Source organism: Podarcis vaucheri (assembly GCF_965113315.1).
Source record: "Podarcis vaucheri genome assembly, chromosome: 3".
In the NCBI taxonomy this organism is placed as follows: domain Eukaryota; kingdom Metazoa; phylum Chordata; class Lepidosauria; order Squamata; family Lacertidae; genus Podarcis; species Podarcis vaucheri.
This window is the reverse complement of record NC_138761.1, coordinates 120,024,705-120,051,499: the sequence shown is the minus strand read 5'-3', so window position 1 is coordinate 120,051,499 and position 26,795 is coordinate 120,024,705. Positions and strand designations below refer to the sequence as shown.

At 44.7% G+C, this 26,795-nt stretch overlaps 1 protein-coding gene across 1 annotated transcript in view; it reads right to left on the bottom strand.

The window, feature by feature from the left end:
• The window catches only part of CPB2 (carboxypeptidase B2), a 30,697-nt gene extending 5,938 nt beyond the window's left edge, over positions 1–24,759 (bottom strand). Inside the window, exons 1-8 of the mRNA XM_082216448.1 lie at positions 24,617–24,759; positions 16,473–16,548; positions 11,011–11,135; positions 10,811–10,919; positions 9,531–9,632; positions 6,558–6,662; positions 2,476–2,586; positions 457–547 (exon numbers count right to left, since the gene is read on the bottom strand). Coding sequence (XP_082072574.1) covers positions 457–547; positions 2,476–2,586; positions 6,558–6,662; positions 9,531–9,632; positions 10,811–10,919; positions 11,011–11,135; positions 16,473–16,548; positions 24,617–24,696 — 799 coding nt within the window. The 5' untranslated portion in view covers positions 24,697–24,759. The remainder of the gene's footprint in view (positions 1–456; positions 548–2,475; positions 2,587–6,557; positions 6,663–9,530; positions 9,633–10,810; positions 10,920–11,010; positions 11,136–16,472; positions 16,549–24,616) is intronic.
• Positions 24,760–26,795: the final 2,036 nt, after the last annotated feature.

Sequence of the window (26,795 nt, the reverse complement as noted above, 5' to 3'; positions counted from 1 at the left end):
AAGGTATTATTATTATTATTATTATTATTATTATTATTATTATTATTATTACCACTATTTAAAAACTGGCAGTGTGGACCTTTTTTTCTTGAGGAGCCAAAGTTGTTGAGCTTTTTTTGGGTCGGCCAGGGGCAGCCCTGAGCTAGACCATCAATATAGAATTCACATGTCATGCAGGGATTAAACATAGCAACGTTTTCCCAATCTGGTTTTAGACTACAACTCCCCTCAGCCCCAGCTGGCCTGTGCTTGATGGGAGATGTAGTCCACCAATATACTGTAGGAAACACCAATATACTGAAGATTCAGTGAAATACGAGACACATCTACTCAGAGGTATGTCACACTGAGTTCAGCAGGATTTAATCCCAGGTAGGTGGAGAGGATAGTTGGTTTAAGGACAAGATACATATTCAGAAAAGGTGTCTTTTTAAAAAATACACAAATTCATCTTACCACACCAGCCTGCATCAAAATTTCTGTTCAAGTCTGTACCAGTGCATCTGTTGTCGCCATGAAGGGAACGGCTTTTTCTCCACATTCGATTCTGTATACAAATGCACCCCATTAAAAAAAGGATTCAAAAGCATTTTAAGGCTGATACCATCAGTCTTTAATGTATATTATTAAACCAATCACAGCATCTGGAAAAGGGATCAGGTCTAACTCTGTTTCTCTTGATCCGCTTTAATTTAACTCCCAAGAAGGTAAAATGCCCTCATAAATCCCGTTGCAGATGTGAGATGAATAAATGGATTATTATGATGGATAATATCCACCCTTCTTGCTTGTGGACGCAGACAGGAGTGACCTTTGGACACTATAACCAGGGCTACAATCTTGTTTCCAATCTGAGTATGCTTCTTAGAAAGAGCTCTGTGTCGATAACTATTTTTCCAACTAGGAAAGGTCACCAACTTGATAAGCAAAGGGAGATAAGTGGGAAAATAAGCCAACGTCTTAATGACAAGAAAAGGAAACGTCTCGTTAAGAAGAAGAATGCTATTGAATTCTGCAGGGAGACACTGAGGAGATGCTCACTTTGTGTGGTAACAATTAAACTTGTTTCCTCCTTTCCCCTTGGCATGGAAGGAAATTTGGATAGAAAATGTTTGTCCATGAATGGAAGGATGAATGCCTTTCCAACTAAAAGATCTCCAGCTGTCCTGTGCACATGCTGTTCTCTACACACAGCTACAAGAAGAAGAACCTAAAATTATTCAGTATGGCTGATCTTGGAGAATGCCAAAGATGAAAACAGATGGGAATCCTTCTAGATGAGACAGACATTATTATTTTCTAACCAGGATGGGGAAAAATAGGTTGCTAACCAACTGCACCTTTCCTGTCCAAAATACTTTGGACTTCAGAACATGTCAGTCAATATTCCTATAGAAATTATACGCAGAAGATTGGGTTATCAGTGGGTTGTAGCCAATGTTAGTCATACTCTGAATAGATTCATTGAGATTAACAAACATGACTAATTCAAGTCCATTAATTTCAATGGGTCTGCTCTGTTGGATACAACTCAATGCTTAAGCAAAAGGAACAAGAAAAAGGTGGGTGGGTAACATCACTCATGCCCAACATTTCAGATGGCTATGAATGGTTCCCATCTTAAAAAGCAGAGACATCACCTTGCCAACAAAAGTCCGTATAGTTAAAGCTATGGTTTTCCCAGTAGTGATGTATGGAACTGAGAGCTGGACCATAAAGAAGGCTGATCACCGAAGAATTGATGCTTTTGAATTATGGTGCTGGAGGAGACTCTTGAGAGTCCCATGGACTGCAAGAAGATCAAACCTCTCCATTCTGAAGGAAATCAGCCCTGAGTGCTCACTGGAAGGACAGATCGTGAAGCTAATGCTCCAATACTTTAGCCACCTCATGAGAAGAGAAGACTCCCTGGAAAAGACCCTGATGTTGAGAAAGATGGAGGGCAGAAGGAGAAGGGGACAACAGAGGACGAGATGGTTGGACAGTGTTCTCGAAGCTACCAGCATGAGTTTGACCAAACTGCGGGAGGCAGTGGAAGACAGGAGTGCCTGGCGTGCTCTGGTCCATGGGGTCACGAAGAGTCAGACACGACTAAACAACAACATGAATGGTTCCGTGAAGTCAGAACACCCTCAACGCTATGGGTTGTCACCATCAGGTTTAAAGCTCGGTAGTTTAGAAAAAAGAAAGAAAAGCCAATCTAATCTTAATTATGTATAAATGATATTATATGAAACCAGGGTACATTTTATATTCTATATTTTTTAAATAAAAGGTCAGTTTACCCAACAATGCGGAAGAAAGCATTCTTAAGAGCATGCATTTCATTTTGCGTTAAGATTGTGAACTTATCCTGCTCCCCACTGGATCTTTTCAGGTGGAAGGACTAGGAAGAGCTAGCCATTTCATGGTCTTCTTGAGCTTTGCAATGCTCCAAACCAAACCCCACAATTCTTCTATAAAACATGTACTTACAGTAGTCCAAGTGTACTCATAACCGTCCACATTCATTACTGGCATGACATAGAAATCAACGTGCCGCAGAAGTCTTGCCATGGACTGATCTCGCTGTAGAAACTGAGTCGCCTACAGAGAATGAAAGAAAGAGATTTGATGGGAAGTGTCGAATGACGACAAAACCTCTACTCTCTCAGGCTCTCTAAGTCAGGGGGCAGCAAACCTTTTCAGCAGGAGGCCGGTCCACTGTCCCTCAGACCTTGTGGGGGGCCGGACTATATTTTTTTTTGGGGGGGGAGGAGGAATGAATTCCTATGCCCCACAAATAACCCAGAGATGCATTTTAAATAAAAGGACACATTCTACTCATGTAAAAACACGCTGATTCCCGGACCGTCCACAGGCTGGATTGAGAAGGTGATTGGGCCGGATCTGGCCCCTGGGCCTTAGTTTGCCTACCCACGCTCTAAGTGATTGTGCATGTTTTAGCCAGCCCTGCTCAAAAATGAACTGCTTATTCCTCTCCTATCATGTCCTTCCCACTCCAAGCATGGGCATTAGAATCTTACATCATTTGGCAATTGACAGGGCCATAGTGTCTGTCAGGGCTTGAGCCAGCTTTAGAAACAAACAACACAACAACACAACACAACACAACACAACAACACAACATCATCACCATCCCCTCAGGTCTGGGACTTTGAGCAATGCTGGATGGCTGTGAGCTATCAATGAAATTTCTCTCTGATATAAGAATTAGAGACCCCAGGTGTATATTTTTTATTATTTTAATAAGGTTTCCACATTTCACTTTAATTGTATTTAACCTTTAAGAATGTATCAGGCTTGATTTTTGTGTGTTCTGCATTTGCCAATACGCTGCATTCCATCTCTCCTTATCTACCCCTGAAAGTGGTACAAATGCAGCCAAGTTCAAATAAACTATCCTTGAAGCTATCGGAGACCCAGGAAGAGGATTTTATTATTCTCCTCCCTTTCACTGAAGGCTCGGTTGCCAGGGTAACACCAGATATCCGAGACCTAAAATGGTCAAATGGCCTGGACACATTGGGGCCACTCCAAGGTGACTATGGGGATGAAGATACCAGTATGGAGCCAAGCGTGTTTTACTTCTCATGACCTTTCATGACACATGTGAAAATGTTTTAGGACTATTTGTGCGCTGTGTTTGAATTACTACCGTATTTTTTGCCCTATAGGACACACTTTTCCCCCTCCAAAAATGAAGGGAAAATGTGTGTGTGTCCTATGGGGCGAATGCAGGCTTCAGGAAGCTATCCATTCCCGCGGGCTCGCAAGGCTTGCGGGCAGCAGCCTGCAGCCCAAAAGCTCGGGGGACAGCGGGGAGGTGCAACACACCTTCCCGCTGTTCCCCGACCTGGTTTGGAGGCTGGCGCTGGGGAGAAGTGCGTTTCTCCCCAGAGCCAGCCCCACAAGTTCGGGGGACAGCAGGGAGGCATAGCGCCGCCATCCCGCTGTTCCCTGACCTGGTTTGGATTCCCCGACCTGGTTTTTGGGGGCAAATAAAGGGGGGAATTCCTTTATTCCCCCCAAAAAAACTAGGTACGTCCTATGGGCCGGAGCGCCCTATGGGACGAAAAATACGGTATATAAGCTTTTCTTCTGAAGCGCCTTGGGGCAGGCCTTCTCAACTGGCACGTTGAGTTGAGTGAGCTCTGTCCTACTGCAATAGCTATATAATAAACACTGGGTCCCTATATCCAGATGCTGGACTTGAATATAGTTTCCTTGGTTCTGTGGTTTATTCAAAGGGTGTTGTTCCTCACCTGGGTAACGAACAAGGTGGTGTAGAGGCGAATTCTTACCACCTCACAATGAGGCTATATTATAGGAGCATTGTGGGAAATTAAAATGGTGGGTACTTCCCAGAGCACAATTGCTGCTACCAGATAAGCCCACCAAGGGGGGCACTTGCAGACCCTATAAGTGCCCCTATTTTCCAGGGACAGCCCTGGATTTACAGAAGCCATTCCGGGTTTATAAAAGCTGTCCCGATTTTAAATTTGATCCCGGAACATCCGGCTTTTCCTTAGGATGCCCCTATTTTCATAGCAGAAATGTTGGAGGGTGTGGAGTTATGCAACCCCTGAGCCAAGGAGATGTGTAACTATACAACCTTTAGAAGACATCTGAAGACGGTCCTGGAAGTATTTTTTTTTAATGTTTAATGTTTTTATATCTGTTGGAAGCAGCCCAGAGTGGCTGGGCCAACCCTGCCAGATGGACAGGGTATAAAGGATTTATTATTATTATTATTATTATTATTATTATTATTATTATTATTATTATTATTATTAATGTCCCTATTTTTAAGTTGGTGCTGTGGGTTAAACCACAGAGCCTAGGACTTGCCGATTAGAAGGTCGGCGTTTTGAATCCCCGCGACGGAGTGAGCTCCCATTGCTCGGCCCCTGCTCCTGCCAACCTAGCAGTTCGAAAGCACATCAAAGTGCAAGTAGATAAATAGGTACTGCTCCGGCAGGAAGGTAAACGGCGTTTCCGTGCACTGCTCTGGTTCACCAGAAGCGGCTTAGTCATGCTGGCCACGTGACCCGGAAGCTGTACGCCGGCTCCCTCGGCCAATAAAGTGAGATGAGTGCTGCAATCCCAAAGTCGGTCACGACTGGACCTAATGGTGAGGGTCCCTTTTACCCTATTTTTATCAGAGAAATGTTAGAAGGCATGCACTTGACTGAGAGACCATAGCTCCATAGGAGAGGCAGAAAGTCCCTGACAAAGGCTTTGGGCTTGACCACTTAATCCTCATCAATAACTTAATCAAGTGTTTTAAGTACAGTGGTACCTCGGGTTACATACACTTCATGTTACACTCTGCTAACCCAGAAATAGTGCTTCAGGTTAAGAACTTTGCTTCAGGATGAGAACAGAAATCGCACAGCAGCAGCGGGAGGCCCCATTAGCTAAAGTGGTGCTTCAGGTTAAGAACAGTTTCAGGTTAAGAACAGACCACTGGAACGAATTAAGTACTTAACCTGAGGTACCACTGTAAGTGGAATTTCATTTGCCAGCATCCTTCCTATTCTACCCTTGCCCCTCCCCTCCCCTCCCCTCCATTTATTTTATACTGTAAGCTCTTTGGAAGTAGGGCCAGGGAAGTTCTGAGGCGGGGGCGGGGGAGAGTGGACCGCCCCAGGTCCCATTCCAAAGGAGGGAGGGACAAAATACCGACCCCCGATTGGTGGCACCTCTCGGGGCATGTGCCGCTTGCCACGCACCCCCTGGGGGCGGCGCACCACGCTCCCAGAACCCGTGCCACGCCTCCTGGGACGAGTGCCGCTCCGGGTACAGGGTCAGGTTGCTCCTCCTCTGAGCAGCACCCCTTTGTATTTTACCTATGACATTCTGTGTATTTTTTTATAAGATATTTATTAAGATATTTTTTTAAGATATTACAATACAAAATGAAAAAGAAAAAAGAATACAAAATAAAAATGATTAAAAACCACTCCATTTTTCTATTACTTATTTTCCTCAGCTTGTTTCCCGGACCTCCTCATACCTCCCTTTTTTGTATTCCAGTTCAATTTGTTGGCTCAGCAAATCCTTACCCTCTTTGTTTATCCTAATCTTTGGTCTTAAAATAGTAACATTAGATTTTTCCCTATTAACAACCCATTTTTCATATTCCCTTAAAACATTACAGCTGGAAACCACTTAATTTCTATCCAACATCATTCTAACATTCATTAATTTCACAATATTTCTGTAGATAGCCTTTAAATTTCTTCCAATCTTCTTCCACCGACTCTTCTCCCTGGTCTCGGATTCTGCCAGTCATTTCTGCCAGTTCCATATAGTCCATCACCTTCATCTGCCATTCTTCCAGAGTAAATCTTGTGTCTTCCAATACTTTGCTATGAGTATTCTTGCTGCTGTTGTAGCGTACATAAAAAAAGTTCTATCCTTCTTTGGCACCAATTGGCCGACTATGCCCAGGAGAAAGGCCTATGACATTCTGTATGAGACCCTATACACGAATGGGTGCTCCAAGTACGTCTAAATAAAATCTGTTTTGGGGAAATAAGCCATGTACTTACGTGTCCTATGAACCAGAGACAAAAGGCAGGAGAAACCCATTCTCTGGCATGGATGCCACAATCGATCCAAATGGCATTCTTTGCAGTTCTGTCTCTGTTAGAAAGCTAGTAAGAGAACAGAAACAGAAAGTTCGGTTGTACAGTGGTACCTTGGGTTACATACACTTCAGGTTACATACGCTTCAGGTTACAGACTCTGCTAACCCAGAAATAGTGCTTCAGGTTAAGAACTTTGCTTCAGGATAGGAACAGAAATTGTGTTTCAGCGGCGCGGCGGCAGCAGGAGGCCCCATTAGCTAAAGTGGTGCTTCAGGTTAAGAATGGACCTCTGGAAAGAATTAAGTACTTAACCCAAGGTACCACTGTATAGGGTTTTCTAGATGGTACCAAGATTCCTGGTCATATCCTTTTCCTGAAGAATTTTCTAAATATATATATATATAATTGTCCAGTAGCACCTTAGAGACCAAGTACGTTTCTTCTGGGTATAAGCTTTCGTGTGCATGCACACATCTTCAGAACTATCTGAAGACGTGTGCATGCACACAAAAGCTTATACCCAGAACAAACGTAGTTGGTCTCTAAGGTGCTACTGGACAATTTATTTTATTTTATATATATATATTTCGACTGTGTCAGACCAACACGGCTAGCTACCTGAATCTAGAATTTTCTAAAGAAATCTCTGGGAAATGTCATCCATAAAAACCACACCACCTGCTGGTTATCATTTCACAACAACTAGCATAGTTTGGAATCTCCACGTTATAAAAATAAAGTAAAACGATGCATAGCAACAGTGTGAAAAATCTGCATTGTCCACCGATTTTACAGACAAAATACTTGCGTGTGAGACACCTGTAGCGCAATTCTATGAATCCCCACTATTGAGTTCAATGAGACGTATTTCCCAGTCAGTGTTCTCTTATGATTGCAGCCTAGATCGCTGTTCAGTTAAAGAACATCTGCCACCCCATATCATAAGCATATTAAATCCCTCTATTTGAACTAATTGAACGTTATTTCAAACGACTGGGATAGCTCCGTCGGTAGAGCATGAGACTCCTAATCTCAAGGTTGCGGGTTCGAGTCCCACGTTGGGCAAAAGATTCCTGCGTGACGGGGGCTGGACTAGATGACCCTTGTGATCCCTCTACAGTTCTAGGATTCGAAGCACATTTGTCAAGGTGAAAAGTGTTCTATATCCCCCCCGCCATAAGTCTCTGTTTATAAAATGTTACTATAATACAATCATCTCAACCTTTTCTCAAAGTGCTTTCCTACACTGTACAGACTTTTCCTACCTCAGCGGAGAAAGTAGTTCTGTCTGAATAGTTGATATTACTACCACAGTGGTACCTTGGGTTACAGACGCTTCAGGTTACAAACTCCGCTAACCCAGAAATATTACCTTGGGTTAAGAACTTTGCTTCAGGATGAAAACAGAAATTGTGCGGCAGCAGTAGGCCCCATTAGTTAAAGTGGTACCTCAGGTTAAGAACAGTTTCAGGTTAAGAACGGACCTCCAGAACGAATTAAGTTCTTAACCCGAGGTACCACTGTACTACAAAATGATACTCACCCTTCACCGTCAAGTCCCAGGGCAAATTCCATCAATTTAAAATTCAGCATTGAAGGCAGACAAGACAAATTGCACTCACCGGAATACGGCGAATCCTGAAAACACATTTCTCAGGTGCTATCCTGGTCCCTGAATCTTGTTCTTGTTACTACCTCCTCCTTCCTTCACCCAACTCCATTTACAAAAGCCAGTCAGACTGGGAATTCAACCTTACTACACTGATGATGGGACACGGGTGGTGCTGTGGGTTAAATCACAGAGCCTAGGACTTGCCAATCAGAAGGTCGGCGGTTCGAATCCCCGCGACGGGGTGAGCTCCCGTTGCTCGGTCCCTGCTCCTGCCAACCTAGCAGTTCAAAAGCATGAAGTGCAAGTAGATAAATAGGTACCGCTCCAGCAGGAAGGTAAACGGCTTTTCTGTGCGCTGCTCTGGTTCGCCAAGCGGCTTAGTCATGCTGGCCACATAACCTGGAAGCTGTACGACGGCTCCCTCGGCCAATAAAGCAAGATGAGCACCGCAACCCCAGAGTTGGCCACGACTGGATCTAATGGACCCTTTATCCTTTACCTTTACACTGATGATGAGACAGGATGGGGGCATAGGTGTGATGGCCTGGGAAACCGATTCAGAGGCTGAACCGGAGGAATCCCAGCCTGCACAGGAGTCCCCGCCTCCAGGGCCGGCTGAACTGGGGCAGGGCCTTGAATCTGAAGCGCCTGCACCTGTGCCGGATCCTCAGGAGCAGGCACCAGGTGAATCCACTCTGGCTCCAGAGGTGGTTGAGGACTCAGTGCCTACAGGTGAGTCTCCCCCTGGGTCCAGTAACCCTTCAGCCTCTCCTGAACTGCAGAGGCTCAGGGCAGAGAGGCGAAGGGAACTGGTTTCTCCCAGGAGGAGTGCTCGCCTTAAGGCCAGGAGAGGCGGGTCTCCTGGGGGCCAGGACCGCCCCTGGCCTCAGAGAAGATAAAGGCCAGTCAGCCCGGTCCCAGGTTGCGGGAGCAACGTCGTTGATGAGCTGTTTCGGCCAGCATCCAGTCCTGTTTCCCCCAGTGTTCCTGTCCCCGCCCGGCTTCCTGCTTCGGACCTCACCTCGCTCCTTGTGAACTGTTTCCAGCCCAGTGACCCAAGACCGGACTTTGACTACGCCAACGGTCACCTTCCCTCCGGGACCAGCACAATAAGGCTAGCGCAGGCCAGGACACATGGCACAAACAGCTCTGTCTAGTCCCTGCTCTTCAGTATCTGCCGCCCAAGGCAGCTGCCTCACTCGGCCTCATGCTAGATAAATTCCACAAGCCTGACTCCAGAGATTCTTCTAACTTTCTCAGTATTCAAAAGGGAATTCACGCGAGGCGTCCGGTACGAGTAGGGAGCTCTTGACAAACTGTACCTTCAAAATATAGAGTGGTCGTTTCTCATAAGAATCCCCAATGTGTATTTTTTGGAGGATATCCGAATGTCGTGCAGCTATTTCTGTCATCCAGGAGTATATCTAAAATGGAATAAGTAGAATTTTTTTAAAAAATCAACATCGATGCCTATTTTAAATATGAAAGTAAAGCATACCCCATTTGCTTTCTCATACCTAGAACTGGCCATTTCTTGAGACCAGGCTAGGTGCAATATTTTAAGGTTTAAGTTTCTGTTAAGTGTCTGAGCTCACCAGCCTGTTTGAGATAGGACAGAATAATAACAAGCAACAATAAGAATGCCTTTGCTCTGTGAGAAAAATTAACAATGAGTTCGAAGAGTCAGTGTGGCGTAATGGTTAGAGCGTTGGACTAGGACTTGGGAGAGCAGGGTTCGAATCCCCACTCAGCCATGAAGTTCACAGGGTGACCCAGTCTCCATCTCTTAAGATAACCTCTAGGTTAGGTGAGGACGAAATGGGGAGAAGGAGATCCTTGATCCTTGGGAGATAAAGATGGTATATAAAGGCAAACAAATAAATGCATTGAATTATATAAATGATGTAGACCATTTTGTTGAAATATGGTACCTTTCAATAAACTACTTCCAGGTAACCCTGAAGAATGGCAACCATGAAAATTACAGACTGGACTTTGGAAAACTTAAATAAACTGGTCCATCCTAGAAGTGTGTGGTTGAGGAGAGAGGATAAGTAGGAATTCCCTGTTTAGGGAAGCTTTTAATGTCTGAAGGACTATTGTATTTTAATATTTTGTTGGAAGCCGCCCAGAGTGGCTGGGGAAACCCAGCCAGATGGGCGGGGTGTAAATAATTTTATTATTATTATTGTTAAGTTGTGGGTGAACATATCAGATGACACAGCGATTCTTCAAACAGCTCTTGTTTATTCACAGGCCAGAACAGAACTGAACTGAAGGGTTCAGCCAGCCTGCTTATATAGAGCTCCAGAACAACGTAATTGTAACAACTATCTGTAACTATCCAATCACTGAACGTCACTTTCGATCCCTTATTTGCATATGTGGACCTGAACTATCTACAGTATCCCCCTGCTGGCCCAGGGTGAGAACTTCAGTACATAACAATTATTATTATTATTATTATTATTATTATTATTATTATTATTATTATTGTTATTATTATTACTTTTTCCTTTTTCTGAAATGTTTGTTATATGTATATCAGAAATCAACAGAACTATATTTATAATAAAGAAGAGAAACAACGAGAATGCCTTACTTCTTTTAGAGAGTGATATTGTTCATAATACGATAAAGAGCTCCGCGGGGAGACGGTGTCGTTGACAGTTTGTGTCTCAACCATTTTTTGAACGTCTTCCAGCAAAACTCTGAACAAGAAAGAGAGAGCGTACCGTTTAACAAAATGGTTAGATTCTCGTTTGTTTCATGCATGAATAGCAGGTAATAAGAGTCTCATACTTGTACGGAACGGTCGATTGGTTAAGCGCTGCTTTCACATCGCCGACATCGGACACATTGACGTAGAAATGCACCTCTTTGCTCTTCAGGATGTTCCTGGGGGAATCTGGCTGCCACAGCACAACCTATTCACGTTTACAAAAACATTTAAACAAAATTGAAATAAATGATGGATTAATTAAAAGGAATCACAATGGCAAATGGTAACAGGTAGAAAAACTCTTGTGTTTCTGAAAGTGTTTCCCCAGGCTGTCTAAGAACAAGACAGTGATACCTTGGTTCTCAAACTTAATCTGTTCCAGAAGTCCGTTCCAAAACCAAAGCGTTCCAAAACCGAGGCGTGCTTTCCCATAGAAAGTAATGCAAAATGGATTAATCCGTTCCAGACTTTAAAAAACAACCCCTAAAACAGCAATTTAACATGAATTTTACTATCTAGCGAGACCACTGATCCATAAAATGAAAGCAATAAACAATGTACTGCAGTGATCCAATCAATCAGTAGCTGAACTGGGTTCCACACAGTCACAAAAACAAAACAAAAAAGAGCCGCAAAAACTAAACCGCAAGTATTGGAAGACACAAGATCTACGCACCCTGGAAGAATGGCAGATGAAGGTGACTGACTACATGGAATTGGCTGGCAGAATGACTACATGGAAATGACTGGCAGAATCCGAGACCAGGGAGAAGAGTCGGTGAAAGAAGACTGGAAGAAATTCAAAGACTATTTACAGAAACATTGTAAAATTAATGAATGTTAGAAGGATGTTGGATAGAAACTAAGCAGTTTCCAGCTGTAATGCTTTAAGAGATATAGAAAAAAAAAGGTTTCACAAATGGGTAAAAGTTTAATGGTAAGGATTTGCTGAACTAACAAATCGAACTGGAATACAAAGAAGGGAGGTATGAGGAGGTCCGAGGAAATAAGTGTATGGAAGTTATGTTATTGAAAAATAATGTGTGTTTTTAACTGTTTTTTATTTTGTATGTTTATTTTTCTTTTTTCTTGTTATATCTTAAAAACGTTCAATAAATATCTTTTTAAAAAACAAACAAAAACTAAACCGCAAAATAAATAGCAAAAATAGACAAACCTCAGCATAACACTCAAAATGGAAGTGTGGCACTCAAACCGGAAGCGTAACACTCGAAACGGCGCATGTTCGGCTTCCGAAAAAGGTTTGCAAACTGGGACACTTACTTCTGGGTTTGCAGTGTTTGGGTTCCAAGCTGTCTGAGTACCAAGGCGTTTGAGAATTGAGGTACCGCTGTACAGTGGTACCTCGCAATACGAATGCCTCGCAAGACAAAAAACTCGCTAGACGAAAGGTTTTTCAGTTTTCGATTTGCCTCGCAAGACGAATTTCACCTATGGGCTTGCTTCGCAAGATGAAAACGTCTCGCGACTTTGTTTCCTTTGTCTAAAAACAAAGGCATGTTTTGTTTATAAAGTTAATTTATTTTCCCTTCAATTTTTGAACTGCTCTTTACAGTATGTGTGACTTTAAAGAGCAGTTAATAAACTGTTGTTGTACCAAATTTGGCTTTGTTTGGACTTTTTTTGACCATAGGAACGCAGTAATTGATTTTCAATGCATTCCTATGGGATTTTGTGATTCGCAAGACGAAAAATTCGCTAGACGACAAAACTTGCGGAACGAATTAATTTCGTCTTGCGGGGCACCACTGTACTCTAATGAGGAGTTCTACTGGGTTGGCGGCCTATCAAGTCCAGCATCCTGTTCTCACAAGGGCCAACTGGATGCCTGCGTGAAGCCTGAAAGTAGGTTCCCTTGCGCACAAAACCACTCTCCCCACTTGTGATTCAGAGCAACTGGAATTCAGAGTCATATTGCAGAGGCAGCTGCCCCCGCCATGCTCTCCAGAGCTGAGCTGAGCCGAGGGAAATGTCTGCAGCAAATGTCAGCTGCACATTTTGCGGATTGGCTGATGCCTGTTGTTGACATCATGAATTTCACCACCTCCCAGTAGCCCTGGGGGCAATTTGTTTAACTCTCCGACTCCCCCCTTTACAGATTGAAGGAGAAATATATGAAGATGATGTATAGATGGTATTTGACACCAGTGCAATTAGGGAAAATTTACAAAACTAGTTCAAATATATGTTGGAAGTGTAAAGAAAAGGAGGGGACATTTTATCATATGTGGTGGGATTGCAATGCAATCAATTTTTTTTGAATTAAACAATGAATTGAAGAAAATGTTCCATCTAACATTTGTAAAAAAATGTGAAGCATTTTTGTTAGGGATTGTGGGAAAAGACCTGCCAAAAAAGCTGAAAAATATATTCATGTATGCAACAACAGCTGCAAGAGTTTTAATAGCACAAGGTTGGAAGAATGAAGAAATCCCAACTAAAGAATCATGGCAAGAGAAATTGACGGATTAAGCAGAACTGGCAAAATTGACACATAAGCTATGGGACAAGGACAACTGTGACTTCAAAGATGAATGGGAACCCTTTACAAAATATTTGATGATGCAACAAAGTGAATTGGACTCCTTGGCAGGTTTTGAATAAACACTCACAAACTCTTTACTAACAATAATCAGTTGTGGTTCGAGGACCCGACCCCCGCGATGTGAAATAAATACACAAGGAAACGTGATATAAGGTTAATGGGCAAGAAAAGGCCACAACTTTATTGATTACAGCAGTGAAAAGGTATTGGCTTAGGCATTGGATGTCTAAAACAAGGGGGTTTATTCACCAGTAGGTGGAGCCTGTTGATGCTCATCCAACTATAGGCTCACCCCCTGATGTCACCGAGGGTCGTGCCAAGGCCTCCCGCCAAGCAGCCATCGGACGGAATACACAACCCCCAGATTCCTTTAACGGAATACCCAAAAATTGAAGGCATAGGCAATGGCCACACCCAGCCCTTCGACACACCACAACACATTATTCCAATGCCTAACCTACCCACCAATACCACAAAAAGTTGTGACAATTGCTACGAGGTAGGCGAAAAAACCAAAAAGCCTAATGCTAAATGGAAAAATTCCTACCAGTCCCCCTAGACAACCAGGGCGACCAACCTAAGGTCCATAGCAAGGCCAAAGAACAAAGACCCTAAGCTAAAAGGGAGTGGAGGGTGGGTGACTCGCGACGAGAGGACGGAGAAGAATGAGGCCGAGGAGAGGCTGGTGCCGCCGCAAAAGGCTGCTGAACACACCCCCTCGAAGGCACCTGGTTGGATGCCTGCCGAGGGGGCGTGGGCGCCAGCCAGGTGAGAGGAGAAGGCAGGGGCTAACGCGCCCTGCTAGGGGCGGAGCTCGGGCTCCCGCCCACAACCACTCCCCTCTCTTCCAGGGAGGAGAGTCTTTAGACAATTTAAGGATTTATACAATTTTGTAACATGCAGAGAACAGTATTCACAGAGAAACCAATGACTGGAACTGAGGGGAGTCGGGTTGGGGGTTCCTTAATGGGAGGGTGGGGGAAGGGAGGAAAATGGGGAAAAATTAAGGATGTGATATTATTGGATAATATGTTTTGTTTAAATCTTTAATAAAAATTTATTTAAAAAAAACAAAACTCCCCCCAAAACCCCTTAAAAACAGCTGGCTGAGCTTGAGATATATATAATGGCAATAAATACTGTTTAATTGAATGAGGTGAAAAGGTCAGATAAAAGACCCCTGGATGGTTAAGTCCAGTCAAAGGCAACTATGGGGTTGCAGCACTCATCTTGCTTTCAGGCCAAGGGAGCCGACGTTTGTCCACAGACAGCTTTCCGGGTCATGTGGCCAGCATGACTAAACCGCTTCTTGCGCAACGGAACACCATGACGGAAGCCAGAGCACACGGAAACACTGTTTACCTTCCCGCCACAGCGGTACCTAGCGTATTTTTCCGTGTATAAGACAATGCTTTTTGCTAAAAAAGTTAGGCAAAAATTGGGTGAGGTCTTATACACAGATAGTGAATGTAGAGGAGGGGGGGACATGCGATTAATGGCAGAAGCAAGCAGGAGATTGGCAGCTGTGATTGGGTGGTTGATTGGCGGCTGCGGCAAGGCCTGCTGGTGACTAGCTGTGGCTTTGGCAATTCGGCAGGCGATTGGCGGCTGCGGTGAGGTGTGCAATCAGCAGTGGCTGTGGCAAGCGACTGGCAGTGACAGGCAGGCGGGTGAGCGATTGGCAGAAGTGACTTCCCCCATCCCCCCCAAAGCTAAACAACTTAATTTCTTAATTTTGGGTTTTAAAAAATATGGGTCATCTTATACCGTATTTTTCGCTCTATAACACGCACCAGACCATAACACGCACGTAGTTTTTAGAGGAGGAAAACCAGGAAAAAAATATTCTAAACGAAACAGTGGATGTATGATTTTTGTGGTTCATGCTGTGGCCACAGACATGTAATCTGACAGTGAGTCTGGAGTAGCCCAATGGAAAAATCCTGAGGATCCATGTGGATCCATGCTTTGTAACCACGTTTTTGCACCACTGCAGCCCCAGGCAACAGTGGGTGCGTGATTTTTTTGGTGCAAGCTGTAGCCATGGACATGCTATGTGATCTGATGGTGAATTTGGGGTGACCCAGTGCAAAAATCCTGAGGATCCATGTGGACCTGTGCTTTGTAACCACGTTTAAAGTGGGGAGGGAAGGAAAAGCACTCAAGGGACAAAGGACACGCGTGGGGTGGGTGGAGAAGGATGCTGCTAATAATGAAGAAGAGGGGTATAAGGGGAGAAGGCTCCTCTCCTCTCCCGCTTTGCTCTCTGTCCCTCTCTCCTCCCCACTCAGCGGCTCTTCTCCGTTTCAAAGCGAGCCATGGAGGAGGGAAGGAAGGGGAACCATGGATCCTCTGCTCACGACTGCAGCAGATCCCCCCCGCCACCCGCAGGCATTCCCTCCATAACACGCACAGACATTTCCCCTTACTTTCTAGGAGGAAAAAAGTGAGTGTTATGGTGCAAAAAATACGGTACATTGGGACATCTAATACACAGAAAAATACGGTATTTATCTACTCGCACTTCGTGCTTTCAAACTGCTAGGTTGGCAGGAGCTGGGACAGAGCAACGGGAGCTCAGCCCGTCGTGGGGATTCGAACCACCGACCTTCTGATTGGCACATCAATAGTAAATAGATGGACAGCCCTGAAGCATGTAGGAAAGACCGATGATGACTGTGTCAGCACGTGCATACCATGAAAATAAATACCTCTATCATGACCATTACATGGAATGGAGAATGCAAGCTCTCTGTAAAGGGAAAGCAATATTGTGCAACTCCTGGTTTAAGGTGTCCTTTGTATGCAGGCCCAGTGGTGAAAAGAATTGTGTTCTTTGAAATAAAAATTGAAACAGGATGAATCACACACTCCCTGACCACTTTGATCTGTGGAAGTCTCTTTTGCAAGAGCAGAACAGGAATGTTGGATAACACCACCCATTAATTGCAATGGCTTCCCCCCAGAAGCAGTTACCTTAAAAGTCGTGGTCAAATTCTGAAGGAACTCAACATGTCTGTCTGAATGTGGAAGAGCCCACAAAACCTGATCACTGGAAGAGAGAGAGGGGGAAAGGGGATTACAGTCATACCTCTTGTTATGTCCGCTTCATATTACGTCCTTTCAGGATACGTCCCGCGGCGACCTGGAAGTACTGGAAAGGGTTACTTCCGGGTTTCGCCGCTTGCGCATGCGCAAAATGACATCACGCACATGCGCAGAAGCGACAAATCGTGACCCGCACAGACGCAGCTTGCAATCTGCTCATGTTGTGAACAGGGCTCCGGAACAGATCCCGTTCGCAACCAGAGGTACCACTGTATTGGTAGTAGAGAAGCACTGGAGACATGCAAAGGATCCACCAGACCCCTAATATGAGTAGAACTCCTGAAAAAGTGTGCCAGGGATGCTTTTATGAGTTCTAAAAACAACCCAGCGCATTTTCAAGAAGCCTCACAATCCACAGGCACTGGTGATGGCTGTCAAGCGGGTGGGCCCAAGCATCGACGCTAGCCAGATAGGGGCAAGAAGGGCACAACATAAGCTGGGTTCTTAAAACATGCCTGTTTGATATGCTATCTTTTTAGCGACTATGGGGTTGCGGTGCTCATCTCGCTTTCAGGCTGAGGGAGCCGCCGTTTGTCCACAGACAGCTTTCCGGCTCATGTGGCCAGCAGGACTAAACCGCTTCTGGCACAATGGAACACCGTGATGGAAACCAGAGTGTACGGAAATGCCATTTACCTTCCCGCCGCAGTGGTACCTATTTATCTACTTGCACTGGTGTTTTTAGCACCCTAAACCAGGCATAGGCAAACTCGGCCCTCTAGGTGTTTTGGGACTACAATTCCCATCAACCTTAGCTAACAGGACCAGTGGTCAGGGATGATGGGAGTTGTAGTCCCAAAACATCTGGAGGGCCAAGTTTGCCTAAACACATAAGATCTTTAAAACTGGTGTGTGTGTGTGTGTGTGTGTGTGTGTGTGTGATATTGTTATTGCTTGTTACATATTTTTGTGGTTTTATATTGTAAACTGCCCTGTGAACTTGGGGTGAAGGGTAGTATAGAAATTTAATAAATAACAATAATAATTAGTACAGACCCTCCAAGTGTCCCTATTTTTAAGTGACAGTCCTGGATTTACAGAAGCTGTTCTGGTTTCTGATCCCAGAACATCCTACTTTTCCTTAAAGGTACAGTGGTGCCTTGCAAGACGAAATTAATTCGTTCCGCAAGTCTCTTCGTCTTGCGAGTTTTTCGTCTTGCGATGCACGGTTTCCCATAGGAATGCATTGAAAATCAATTAATGCGTTCCTAGGGAAACCACCTTCAGAACAGGTCCGGGGACATTCTGTCCCCGGACCTCTTCTGAAGGCTGGGGGGGGGGGACAAGGGCTTTTCTTCCCACCCCCAGCATTTTAAAAAACCCCGGGACAGCGGAGGACTTCTCCGCTGTCCGGGCGATCTTAAAACGCTGGCGGGCGGCATTTTAAAATCGCCCCGGGACAGCCGAGGACTTCTCCGCTGTCCGGGGCGATTTAAAAGCCCCTGGGAAGGCAGGCAGGGGGGACAAAGACTTTTGCCCCCCGCCAGCCTTCAGAAGAGGTCCTGGACCTCTTCTGAAGGCGGGCGGGGGGCGAAAGTCTTTGCTCCCCCCCCCGCCTGCCTTCAAAAGCAATCCGGGACAGGCAGGCAGGGGGGAGCAAAGACTTTCGCCCACAGGAGCCCCACTTGACTCCTGCGGGCTTTTCGACCAGGAGGGAGAAGGGTCTGAAAGGGCCAGTCAGTCCCTTCTCCCTCCTCGGGGAAAAGCCCCCAAGAGCGGCACGCTCTTTAAAGGGTGCGCGGCTCCCGCAGGCTTTTCTAGGAGGTGGGGGAATTCCCCCACCTCCTAGAAAAGCCGGGGAGCCCCTTTAAAGAGCGCACAGCTTTTGCAGGCTTTTGCGGGAGGTGGCGGAATTGCCCCATCTCCCAGAAAAGCCCGCAGGAGGGAGAAGGGAAAGACTCGGGCAGTCAGTCCCTTCTCCCTCCTCGGGGAAAAGCCCCCAAGAGCCGCTTGTTCTTTAAAGGGTGCACGGCTCCGCGGGCTTTTCTAGGAGGTGGGGGAATTTCCCCCCTCCTAGAAAAGCCAGCAGAAGCCGCGGAGCCCCTTTAAAGAGCGCGCGGCTTTTGCCTGCTTTTGCGGGAGGTGGGGGACCTCTTCTGAAGGCGGGCGGGGGGCGAAAGTCTTTGCTCCCCCCCGCCTGCCTTCAAAAGCCCTCCGGGACAGGCAGGCAGGGGGGAGCAAAGACTTTCGCCCCCCGCCCGCCTTCAGAAGGTGTTCCCTCCCCCCCGCCCGGCTTCGGAGCACCGGGAGAAGCTGGGGGCGGCGGGAGGTGTTCCCTCCCCCCCGCCCGGCTTCGGAGCACCGGGAGAAGCGATCTCCCCGCCGCCCCTTGCTTCAAAAGAGAAGACCCGCTGTCCCCGGGGCAAGCTTCGTTTTGCGAAGCAAGCCCATAGGGAAATTCGTCTTGCGAGGCAACTCGAAAACGAAAAAACCTTTCGTTTTGCGAGTTTTTCGTCTCGCGAGGCGTTCGTCTTGCGGGGTACCACTGTAAAGGTAAATGGACCCCTGACCATTAGGTCCAGTCGTGGCCGACTCTGGGGTTGCGGCGCTCATCTCGCTTTATTGGCCGAGGGAGCCGGCATACAGCTTCCGGGTCATGTGGCCAGCAGGACTAAGCCGCTTCTGGCGAACCAGAGCAGCACACAGAAACGCTGTTTACCTTCCCACTGGTGTGGTACCTATTTATCTACTCGCACTTTGATGTGCTTTTGAACTGCTAGGTTGGCAGGAGGAGGGACCAAGCAACGGGAGCTCACCCCGTCACGGGGATTCAAACCGCCAACCTTCTGATTAGCAAGTCCTAGGCTCTGTGGTTTAACCCACAGTGCCACCCGCGTCCCTTTTCCTTAGGATGTCCCTATTTTCATAGCAGAAATGTTGGAGAGTATGGACTTACGCGATCCCTGAGCCTAGCAGATAAATAACTAAACTACCTTCAGAAGACATCTGAAGCCAGCCCTGTATAGTTTTATTATGTTTTTATATAAGTTGGAAGCCTGAGTGGCTGGGACAACCCACTCAGATGGGGCAGGGTATAAATAATAAAATTATTGTTATTATTATGGAATAGGGCATCCTTATTATCATTGGAGAAATGTTGGAGGGTATGTTAGCATGGCTGTTTTAATTGGGATTGAAGGGGGCCATTAGAAACCAAAAATGTTAGACCTTTTCTTTGTTCCTTTATCTTGGAGCATCAGAAATCGCTTCAAAGAGTCAGTTACAGATAGGTAGCCGTGTTGGTCTGCCATAGTCAAAATAAAAAAAATCCTTCCAGTAGCACCTTAAAGACCAACTAAGTTAGTTCTTGGTATGAGCTTTCAGATACCTGAAGAAGTGTGCATGCACACGAAAGCTCATACCAAGAACTTAGTTGGTCTTTAAGGTGCTACTGGAAGGAATTTTTTTATTTCAAAGAGTCAATCAGACAGCAGTAAAATTATTTATTTTTGCCATGACAAAAAAAGGTACAGACAAGGTAAAGTTCATTGCCTGCCCGCCCTCTCTGAGCTTGCCAGCCCTTTTATACATTTGCAGAATAATACCACCTGATTTCTGGGAAATCGTAATTTTAGCAACTTCCTGTTTATATGGGCTTGACCTTATATGGGCTTGCTTGCCCCCTTCTTCCTGCACCAGCCTCTCCACGCCATGAACCTCGACATGTGTTCAAATGTAAAGCATGTGATTTATACTGATAGCAATAAAATGGGGCTTTGTCTCCTGCATTACCCTCCTTGTCTTCAGTCTTTCCCCCCGTCTGGGGCCAGAATAACACATATTCAACCTTGCTCTTATCTTTCACTGCCTTAGCCTAGACATTTCAAAGAGAGACCCATTTGCAATGTAACATTTAAGCAAGAAAAGGCCTTGTTCTTCTGGCTGGCGAAAAACCTTTGGAAAAACTTCGCCTGAAACAGGTTTTCTTTTTTTGGGGGGGGGGTGTCATATAGAGAACAATATTCTAATGGCCCCCTTCAGGATATCAACCCAAGCTAAAAGGCCTGCCTGCTTCTACACACAGTGGCGTAGCGTGGGTTGTCAGCACCCGGGGAAAGGCAAGTAATTTGCGCCCCCTAACCCGTGGATTTGTGCCCCCTAACCCGTGGATTTTAGCAGGGGGCAGAGAGCTGCGAGTGCGCCCCCCCCAGATGTTGCGCCAGGTGCGGCCGGCTCCCCCCTGCACCCCCACGCTACGCCACTGTCTACACAGCCAAGGTGCTTTATCCCCATTGACTTCGATAGGATTTAACAAACTTGCGCACTGCTCTTGAGGTGATGGGAAAGTTCTGCTGGTGGCCTTCGCATGTGGGAATGAGCTATTCACAGGTCAAGCTGCCCATTTGATGCTGCAGTCCTGAAGTGAGTCGCTTACACCTGTGGAGCTAGACCATTCTAAAACTGCTTGGAGGAGGTTTAATTTTAATTTTAAAACTCCTGTACTCTCTGTTCCTCATTTAGTACACAGTGAGTAACTCTGCCAATATTGCTCTTGGGCAATCATTGCAAAACACAGCCCTTCACAGCAAGAGCAGGCCCAAAGCCCAAAACTAAAAATGCTTATTAGAAACCAGGGTGGATAAAAAAACAATGATTATAAATAAATAAATAAATCAGATTGTTATTATTTTTATTTAAATTGGATATTTTAAAATAAAATGCTTTTGGAGCAAAAATCTTTCTAAAGATAGTTTTCTATTTAGGTTACATTTTAGTCCGTCAGGAAATAAGGATTTCTTTTAAGTTTTTCATGTGTGCTAAAGTCAGTTTGTTTGTTTTATTGTTTAACCACATCAGTTAACGAACATGGATACACATGATATAATGTTATTGTCTTAGTTAAATAAACTGTTTAAATTGTTAATAAGGAAATGATTATTTTTCTTCTTCCAATAAAGTGCAGCAGAAAAGTTGTCCAAATATAAACAGTTAACTTACTAAACCTCACAATAATTCCATAATTATCGGTCTATGTATTTCTAATACTGTAACCAAATCAGTAATTTTTGATATAACTGTAAAAACTACTCTGAAAATGTATTATTCCAAAAATGAAACCTTCATCTGGTTTTAAATATTAAGATAATACCAGCAAGTATGAGTCTTCCTGAATTTTTTTTAAAAAATAATCTTTATTAGTTTCAATTAAAAAAAGAAAAGCCTATATATAGAGCAATATTCAATACAATAGCTGAAATGAAGGGGGGAAAGGGAAAAAAGAAGAAAAGAAAAGAAAAAGCAAATACATAATATTATACAATTCTTCTGTACAAATATAGTAACATATTGTCATTTATGTTCATACAAATACAATTTTGTAAAAAGAAAGAAAAAGGAAAAAAAGATTTCTAAGAATAAACTTTAAAAAGACTTCCAAATATTCTCATTTACTCTGTCTAATCTTTCCTTTATAATGCAATTTTTTAATGTAAAAAGAAGAAGATTTAAATAAAGTCTTACTGACTAGTGCTTTAAATCGTGATTTAAATCAAATCAACTCTGCTACAAACCAGGACCAATTGGATTAAGGACATGTCCATACTTTGGGTAAATGCGGATTGTGCCTTTTTCAATACCACACCATGTCCATGCAGAGATTTGCTCTGCTTTGAAAATCTGAATAAGAAAGCTACATCAACTACATACAGCATAAGGTAAGTAAAGGTAAGGTAAAGGATCCTTGGATGGTTAAGTCCAGTCAAAGGCAACTCTGGGGTTGCGATGCTCATCTCGCTTTCAGGCCGAGGGAAAAGGCGTTTGTCCACAGACAGCTTTCCGGGTCATGTGGCCAGCAGGACTAAACTGCTTCTGGTGCAACAGAACACCGTGACAGAAGCCAGAGTGCATGGAAATGCCGTTTACCTTCCCGCCGCAGTGGTACCTATTTATCTACATGCACTTTGATGTGCTTTCGAACTGCTAGGTTGGCAGGAGCTGGGACAGAGCAACGGGAGCTCACACCATCATGGGGATTCAAACTGCCGACTTTCCGATTGGCAAGCCCAAGAGGCTCTGTGGTTTAGACCACAGATTTAGAGAGGCAAAAGTGTGCAACAGCAGTACAGTGGTACCTCGGGTTAAGAACTTAATTCATTCCAGAGGTCCGTTCTTAACTTGAAATTGTTCTTAACCTGAGACACCACTTTAGCTAATGGGGCCTCCCGCTGCCGCCGCCCGATTTCTGTTCTCATCCTGAAGCAAAGTTCTTAACCCGAGATACTATTTTTGGGTTAGCAGAGTCTGTAACCTGAAGTGTCTGTAACCCGAAGCGTCTGTAACCCGAGGTACCACTGTAGTTGGAGGAAGAGGCCACAGGGAGAAGAGGAAATTAAAGGAGGCACAAGTGGTTCACAATCACATTAAGCTGAAGTATGGACCGAGCCAGATTAAACTGTATCCCACTAGCAGAAGCCTGAACAAGGACTCCCGCTGGCTCAATGGGGCCTCCCCCTCCTTCTTGCCCCCCACTGCCCCCCACATACTCAGGGGGTGAGGTGGGAGTCCCCCCCAGAACAGAACATGGGGGGGGGGAATGCTTGCTCAGACTGAGGGACTGCAATAGCGCTACACTGGAGTCCTCCCAGATTGACTTACCTCGGAGTAACTCACATCGAAGTGGGATTGACTTCCAAGTAAACATGCCCAGCGTTGCACTGTAAACCTATGAGACTGTGATTTTAGTGTCTGTGCATTATATGATCGTTCTCGTGCTGTACGATCTTGGGGAAGAGGCATACTTGCCTTGTGGAAGAAGTTTATCTGCCTTTATGGGGAGAATATATCCTATGCCCTTTTAAAAAGTGTACAGTGGTGCCTCGCAAGACGAAAAGAATCCGTTCTGTGATTCTCTTCGTCTAGCGGTTTTTTCGTCTTGCGAAGCAAGCCCATTGAAGGATTAGCGGATTAGCGCTGTTAGCAGCTTTTAGCGGCTTTTAGCGGCTTATCTGCTGATCGGATCAGCTGATAAGCGGCTTAGCGGCTTAGAAAAAGGGGGGGAAAGGGGAAAAAAAACAGCAGGAACTCACAAGACATTGTCTTGCGAAGCAAGCCCATAGGAAATTCGTTTTGCGAAGCACCTCCAAAATGGAAAACTCTTTCGTCTAGTGAGTTTTTCGTCTTGCGAGGCATTCGTCTTGCGGGGCACCACTGTACTTTTGGAGGGGAGGCTATTGGGTGGTAATTTTTATTTTGATTATGTGTTTTCATTTTATTCTGTGAACTGCCCTAAGACCCCCAGGCAATGGGCTATATATATTCAATAATAATAATATACCGTATATATTCAATAATATTAATGATGATCATGATGTTCATTTTTCCTCAAAGTCTAGTGAAATGTAATGTTTGAGTTTATCAAAGTCCATGAAATTTTCCACGGAGTGTCAAAACATTATCTTAAACTTGTACATTGGAAAGAGCTGAAGATTTGTATGGTTTAATCTTTCCTGGCATTTTTTTTTCATGTTTCTCTTTTTATGTTTCTCTCTTTTATGTTTTGGCTCTCAAATCAATATATCTGTCTTTGCTTCTGAAAAGCATAACACTTAGACAAAATGAACTCTAACACAAATGACTCATTGTTCTCACAGAAATGGGTTCTGTTTACACATGGGAGTCATTATTTTAAGATTTTGGTAAAATGAAAATAATGTTTCCTTATTTTAGGACACAATCCCATGCCCACTTACTTGGAAGTAAGTTACATTGATCTCAATGGGACTTGCTTTGAGTATAGGTCTTGGGTTTAGCTATTAGTCTCAGTGTGCAACATTACAGTATACAAGTCCATTTGTAATTTGACCGTGCCAAATACTTCATGTAATGAGTAACAGCTAAGAATTTATGTTTCCAAAAGAGAAGTTTTGCTACATTCTACACTGATCTATATATCTTGGTTAAAAAGTAATAAGCATATTTGGATATCTGTCTCAAGTTAGGTTCAACCATTGGACAACATGCTTCTATTCTATGTGGAGTTTTCCCATCTCTCTCATTAGAAAACAAATACTTACCTTTGAAGAGCAGCAACATTCTTCTTTTGGCCAAAGGTGGATATTATACAAATTAAAAGGAAAAACTTCAGAGCCGCCATTTGCAAAGAAACCGAGCGAGACAGTGGAGGTTCAGGGCATGCGTTGTTGATTTTCTAAAGTCTCTGTTGAAAGAATGGTTAAAATTTAATGTTATCGCTCTTAGTAATCTTCACTGCTCCCATCCCCTGTGTGACTGAGTCAGAGTGGATTCCTTTACAATGACAATTTTCAAAATGTAAAGTGATTGTCTGTGTGAGGGTCTAAGCAGTTGCCAAGGGGATTCCCAATTCTCATTTAACTCCCCAACCAGTTGAGGTGTTATGCTCTGTTGATTTGGCCTGGAATCAAACATTTATTTTAAATGTTTACGCACAATCTTTCAAGCCTCCATGGTGGGTGACAATAAGTAAAAATTAATATATAGGAATGTATACGGTTATATCCAATCACAGTTTACTCAAGACATATTGGAGGGTATGATTACTTAAAATATACCCAGTTAGCCCTAAGGATCTAAGTTAGCCTTGTCGATTAATTTCAATGGGTCTACTCTGAGCATGACACACCCTCCAACATTTCTCCAGTGAAAATAGGGGTGTCCTATTTAATAATGGGACGCAGGTGGCGCGATGGGTTAAACCACAGAGCCTAGGACTTGCCGATCAGAAGGTCGGCGGTTCAAATCCCCACAACGGGGTGAGCTCCCGTTGCTCGGTCCCAGCTCCTGCCAACCTAGCAGTTCGAAAGCACGTCAAAGTGCAAGTAGATAAATAGGTACCGCTCCAGCAGGAAGGTAAATGGCGTTTCCGTGCGCTGCTCTGGTTTGCCAGAAGCGGCTTAGTCATGCTGGCCACATGACCCGGAAGCTCCCTCGGCCAATAAAGCGAGATGAGCACCGCAACCCCAGAGTCGTCTGTGACTGGACCTAATACTCAGGGGTCCCTTTACCTTTTTATTTAATAATGATGATAATTTTACTATTTATACCCTGACCATCTGACTGAGTTGCTCCAGCCACTCTGGGTGGGTCCCAACATGTGTAAAAACATAATAACACATTCAGCATTTAAAAACCTTCCCTATAACAGGGTTGCTTTCAGATGTCTCCGAAAGGTTTTATAGTGACTTATCTCCTTGGCTCAGGGGTTGCATAACTCCATACCCTCTTAGTAGGGTTTTTTGTGATGGAAAAACAATTAACAATGATATCGCCTCACAAAGCGTTTTACAAAATGTACAGCACATCATAGTACAGACCAGGACTCATATATTCTGTTAAGTTGTGGGTGAACATATCAGACGACACAGCGATTCTTCAAACCGCTCTTGTTTATTCACAGGCCAGAACAGAACTGAACTGAAGGGTTCAGCCAGCCTGCTTATTATATAGAGCTCAACTACAATGCAACAGTAACAACTTTCTGTAACTATCCAATCACTGAACGTCACTTTCAGTCCCTTATTTGCATATGTGGACCTGAGCGAAAACTATCTACAGTATCCCCCTGCTGGCCCAGGGTGAGAACATCAGTACATAACACCCCTCCCCACTGAGATAAGGCGTTAGTTACAATCGTAATGGTTTCCTTATATACAGCACTACACGTAATGGTTCAATTAGGCACAAAAGCATATCGGTTACATTTCACCTACTTCCATTAGACCGACAGTATTACATGTCCAACAACATAGTTCTTTAAATAAGTTGGGCGCTTGGAAACTCTGCCAGACTGCCGGGGACCGGTACCCAGGTCCGGGTGGCCGCCCGATTCTTGCTGAGGCTGTGGTGCGACCCTACGTGGCATTGAAACCAAGTCCCCTGGATCCGCCGCTGTGGGTGGAACCTCCACGAGTGGAGTTGGCGGAATGTCAGGCATGGCAGTGGTCTGAGTCTGTGGGAAGTCCAGCAGACCCTCTGAGGCGGCTTGGTTCGGCTCCATGCCTGCAGTTTGTGAGAGAGGTGTAGGTGGAGCCTTGCCATCTGTAAGTGTCTGTTCCAGAGCCACGAGCGCAGTTGGAGGCACCGTGGTAGTGTCCAAGTCCCCAACCCTGTGCCTAAGCTGGTCTATGTGCCGGCGCCACAAACGTCCGTTTTCGAGTGCCACCTGGTACGAGCAAGGTCCAGTGACTCCCACTGCCGTGGCTGGCACATAACATA